This window comes from Alligator sinensis, unplaced genomic scaffold (assembly GCF_000455745.1).
Source record: "Alligator sinensis unplaced genomic scaffold, ASM45574v1 scaffold1118_1, whole genome shotgun sequence".
Classification (NCBI taxonomy): domain Eukaryota; kingdom Metazoa; phylum Chordata; order Crocodylia; family Alligatoridae; genus Alligator; species Alligator sinensis.
In genome coordinates, this window is record NW_005842070.1 from 265365 (window position 1) to 270885 (window position 5521).

At 44.7% G+C, this 5521-nt stretch overlaps 1 protein-coding gene across 1 annotated transcript in view; it reads right to left on the bottom strand.

Moving 5' to 3' along the window:
* STAC (SH3 and cysteine rich domain) overlaps positions 1 to 5521 on the bottom strand; it is a 115904-nt gene that overhangs the window by 13405 nt on the left and 96978 nt on the right. Inside the window, exons 9-10 of the mRNA XM_014519933.2 lie at positions 1701 to 1752; positions 1098 to 1235 (exon numbers count right to left, since the gene is read on the bottom strand). Coding sequence (XP_014375419.1) covers positions 1098 to 1235; positions 1701 to 1752 — 190 coding nt within the window. The remainder of the gene's footprint in view (positions 1 to 1097; positions 1236 to 1700; positions 1753 to 5521) is intronic.

Genomic DNA, 5521 nt, shown 5'->3' on the forward strand with positions numbered 1-5521 from the left:
GACCACTCTGATGCACTGCATATTGCACCTGATAAGGTAGGGGAAGCTGGAGCTAGCACTTGGGCTGGTCCCAGCAGCCTTCCCTGGAGTCCTGGGGTCTTCCTGGGCCTGTGGTGGTGGTGATCTGGGTGCACAGAGCCTGGCTGGCAGCTGGAGTGTGGCTCTGGGTGGTGAGGCTCTGGTTTCAGGTGGTGCATGCTGTAGCCACATGTGCTGCCCTGGTTTTTTTTTTTTTTTAATCATTTTTTTTTAGATATTGGGGTTTCCCAGTATCTAATTTTGGCTCAGTGCTGCAAATATGCAGCGTGGAGAACGATTTGATATGTGCCACATGCATTTTGTGGTGCCTGAAAAGCCTTTGAGTGCACATGGGCACTCATCTGGACGCATCCTGCAGGGATATCCTTATTAGAAATTAGATCATTTCCTATTATCCTTGCCCACTTCCCCTTCCCTTCTATTGGCTGTTATGCACATTGGTGGATGTTCTGTCTTAAATTACTCCAGTAATAAATTTATGTCTTGTCTTAGTCTCATGTACTGGGAGCTTCATCCACGAAGTCAACAGGACAACTTGCATGGGTATTGTTAATCATGTCTATAAATACGTATGATTGACTGTTTAGACTGTAAATTCCTTGAGGAAGGGACTGTATCTTCCATGTGTTTGTAACACCTAGTAATAAGATCCCTGGCCTTAAGTATTGACTTAGGCACTATTGGGTATGTCTACACATGCGCTTTAATGTGCATTAGCCTATTTTAATGCACATTAAAGCATCACAAAAAAACCATGTGCTTCACACTAAAATAGGCTAATGAGTCTTTTTTTCAGTACCTCACAACGGAAGTACTAAATGTAATGCTCATTAGCAAAATCACATTAATGACTGTGTAGATGTACCCACTGAGAAGCAAATAATAATAAGGATGAAATAATAATAATAATAATGAAATAAAGAAATTCTAATATGTGCAGTAACAGAATCTGCTTATATTATCATTGCAGCATTGAAAGCTACAGATTAATCAGTAGTGTTACTGGAAATGTAGAGCGGGCAGGACCTTGTTCTTAATGATGCTAGTTGTTCACTTACTTGGTTTTCTTTCAGTGTTATCTGTCCCTGTTCCTTGCATCCAATAAATGTTCGGACACACTTGTAAATCCTTTCATCTCGTTGCACTCTCTGAACAAAATTAGCAGGGAAAAATCCAGTTCGGTCCTCAATTTTCCCCTGGAGAATGATATAAAGAAAAGAATGACTGTAATATTTCGTGTAAATAGCGTTCTACTTTTAAAAGGTTATAAAGGATGTAGGGCTGTTGGTTGTAGCTGTGTTGGTCTAAGGACATAGGCAGACAAGATTCTTTGGGTAAATTCGATATCTTTTATTAGACCAACTAAAATAGTTGGAAAAAATCTTCTTTGCAAGCTTTTGGGTACAAAAATCCTTCCTCAGGCAGGGGAAGTGTCTGCAGTTGTTTTGTGCTCTTCCTGGATGTGATAGAATTGAGGCCAGTATGCGAGAATGCGAGAATGCCAGTCAGTGAAAATGCAACTTGTGCCAGTCAATGGGTAACAGGTTGCATGGTGGGGAAGGGGAATGTAGACCTGGTGTTAAGATCTAATAATCTTATCACCAGGACTACATCCCCCCCGACTCCCCAGCCTAATAAACGATAAAGGATTTAGCGCCTACCTTCCACCAGTCTTCATTAGAGTCCTCCAAAAGTGTGATCATATCACCTGGTCTGTACCAAGAAAAGGAAAATTTGATTAATTTTCTCTCTGCAATAGTACAGCAGCATTCTTAGGTATGTTTACGCCGAGTAATACTGTGTTATGCAGAGATCCTGTTGTTGCCTCCAAGGTGCTTTGTAGCCTACAGATACCCCACATTAGGCATAAACATGCTGGCTCATGTACCAGGGTTTAGATGAATATGTCAACACCATGTTACCAGTGTGCCGATTAAGCACCCCTCTTGAGTAGGCCTAACACACCCACTTCTGCTTGCATGCACCAAACCCAAAAATGAGGCAGTGAAGCTGCTTTGGGGGTGCCTCCTGCCACTGCTCTCAAAATCTCCGTGTCTTGTGTATCTGAGATGGTTAATAGGGAACACCCCGGAAGGGTACACATTCACATATTTTTGGCAGAGAACTATCAGCTTTATACACATTAACTTCAGAACTGACCAAACACAGTTAGTTAACCCATGGGCAGAACTACGCTAATGTGGCTTTGCTGAGTCTAGTTTCAGAGCCAGTGAGTACCAGGCTAGCTTAGGTATCTCTGCAGCGAGCTGCCTTGCATCATATAAACACATCTTTCAGGTGTGGCCATTATACCTGAGTAATCTCTATATGTGGATCCAGGAAGTGAAAGTCAAATTCTTCTCTCTCAGTTGTAAAACTGCACATCCCACTGATGCTCAGGGGTTTAGACCATTACAAATGATTGCAAAATTTGTCCCACTGAGTTGTCATTGACATTTTGATACCAAGGTAAGGTGATTAGGTCCCAATTGGCCCTATTGATATGTGCAAAAGCTGTAATATTTTCTAGCCTGCAGCTGAACAGAGGCAAAAACACCAGCCACACTGACCAAGAATAAACTTTGTGGAGTAGTGCTGATTAACATCCCCTCAGGATTTGGTTCTGTGTGTTTTCCATGATAGTCTAAGTTAGGGACAGAATGGCTGGACACTATGCATTAGGGGAGGAAATGAGGAAGAATTTTGTATCACAAGCACAGTATCTCTCTTGGCACAGGGAGGTGAGAGGGATGGTGTGGCCTTCGCCTCTGTGTATGCTGGCCAGCGAGCCATAGAGAGATGAGGCCTGCATTGGAAGGATTGAGAGGGCATGATCTCATTTCTTCCCTATTCCATTTCTGTCATTTATATATGTGGGTGGTGAAAGAGAGGATTCTTGCATTCCCCCAAGTGGAGGGATGACAATAGTGCCCACTTAATGTGTAGCTAACACCAGGCACAGGAACAGCTCTTTCCACCTACCCAACTAGTGCATCCACGCTAGTAGTAACCCTCATGCATTGTTCAGGGATCAATTATTTGCGAAGGGCATTTGTACACATGCATGTATCACAGTGGCTTTGAAAAGTGCCTGGCGTTATGGCGCATGCAGTTGTATAAGCTGTGAAATGTGCAGCGGTGCACTTTTGAACTAAAACACATTGGAGGTGCTTTAGTTCAAAAGCATACCACCTCCATTTTCTCAGTGTTGATGTGCATTTCACTGCTTATACAACTGCCTGTGGTACAGTGCTGTTTGCATCAGCTTGCGTGAGGAGCAAGCTCCATTAATCAAGTCTGCTCTGAAGCAATGGATCTCCGGTGCATTGCGGGACAAAACCGTATGTGTATAAATGCCTCAATTGTCTAGCTCCTAATCCCATATGACAATGAGAGTTTTGCCACATACTATCATAGGGGCAGTCATGGGCTGTGAAAGTGATAGTGATATAGTGAGCCAAATGTCACCCTTCCTCAGCAATTAAAACCTCGTTTCTGAGTTTAGAATACACCCAAAGCTTTCCCTTTGTGCCTATAGGGGCAGGCAGGCATGCTGCAACATCATCCCCTGCCCTGGTAGTTGCCTGCTACTGGGGCCCAACTCTGATCTCAGAGCCAGGGGCTCAGACATTGTCCCCTGCCCCAGCAGCAGGCAGCTGTCGGTCCCAGCTCCAGTCTCAGAGCTGGGACTGGGACACTGTCCCCTGCCTCAGAAGCAGGCAGCTGCCTGCCCCGGCTCCCCGCCTCCCCAGAAGCATGTGTAAAAATGCCCACATAGCCTATGGATTAGAGCAGTTCCTATCCAGTGAAAGGGGTGGGAATTGGACCTCTGTCTTTCATGTCTTGTATGAGCCCTCTTGCCACTGGAGAGTTACTGCTTAAAAGGAATTCAAGTTACACTCCCTTTTTGGTAAGACATGGCAGGCATACACACCTCATTTTATGAGGGGGTCAATCTAGTTGGGACATATACATCCTCTGCAGTCCAGACATAGGTGTCTATGCTTCAGAAGTTACCGAGATGCTTAACATTAGACACTTAACTCTAGGGCTCTAGAATTCAGAGATTTTCAAAGCAGTCTATAATTTAGGTACTAAAATGCTCAATGTAGTGACATCTGGGTCTTTTTGTGGCTATAGCCCTACGTGCCCCATTGATTTAAATGAAAAACAGGATGTGTGATGATAACAAACATTATCTGTAGCTATTTGGTAGTCACTGGGAGCGTCTACATGAGAAGCTGTAATGCGCAGTAGCCTAGTCTACTGCGCATTAGAGGAACATGGCAAAAATTGTGCTAATGTGCAGTAGAATTAGTCTACTGTGCATTAAGCATCACAGAAAAACCCAATCTTTTCTACTGCACATTAGCATGAGCTACTGCACCTTTATGTAGTACCTCATAGTAGAGGTACTAAAATTAATGCACAGTAGCAAAGGTGCATTAATGCACATGCAGATGCACCAAATATGATTTTAGTCTACTTCCTCTTTGACTTTTGGCCATCAAATAAAATCTACTACTATAAACAAGTTGCATTGATTTCAACCTTAGTTGGCAGCTCACTAGAGAGGGCAGGGGAGTCCTATTTTATCAACCATCAGACACAGTGCAAGACACAACTCTTTCTCCAATTGGGAGGGAGTGAATGGACTCTGCAGGAATCTTAATTATGTTCTCAGCCCCTGGGTTATTGTGTATGCTTGGGAAAGGTTGCTACAAAGTATTTTTAAAATAGTGCCCTCTTTAATGGAATGAGTGTGCAAACCAAAAGGCATAAATAAATAAAATAATTCAACATGGGAGTCCTAAATACTGGGTGCATTTACACATGTGATTAATATGCACAAATAAACTCCAGAACTTATTGCTCCAGAGTTTTTGCTCCTGGGCATGCCCTTTGAATGTGTGCCCAGGAGCAAAAAAACCTCTGGAACATATTGTTCCAGAATTTATTTATGCACAGCATGTGGAGCTGGAACAGAGCTTCCTGGGCTGATGGGTGACCCGAGGGGTCAGCCTACCAGCCCAGGGGTGTTCTGATGGGATCTACATGCTGCAAAGGGGCTAGCTGAGGCATGAGGATGCTTCAGTGCAGGGCTGCTGGGTAACCCTGTGATGAAGCACCCTTGTGCCTCATCCAGCCCCACCACTGCACATGGAGCCAGGTCAGAAAATCCATGGGTTGGCAGGCATATCCCTTGGATCCCTTGCCAACCCAGAGCTGCTCCAACTGGGCTTCACATGCTACGGGAGAGAGAGGGGAATATGGCTGGCTGAGGCATGAGGGTACTTCAGCACGGGAGCTGCTCATGCCTCAGCCTGCTGCTCCCCAGCATGTAGAACCTGGTGAGAGCAGCCTTAGGCTGATGGGTTGACCCCCACATCCCCTGCCAGCCCAGGTTGCTTTGACCAGGCTTCACATGCTGCAGCTGGGCTGGCTGGGGTACAAGGGTGATTCAACATGGGCGATTCCTGCT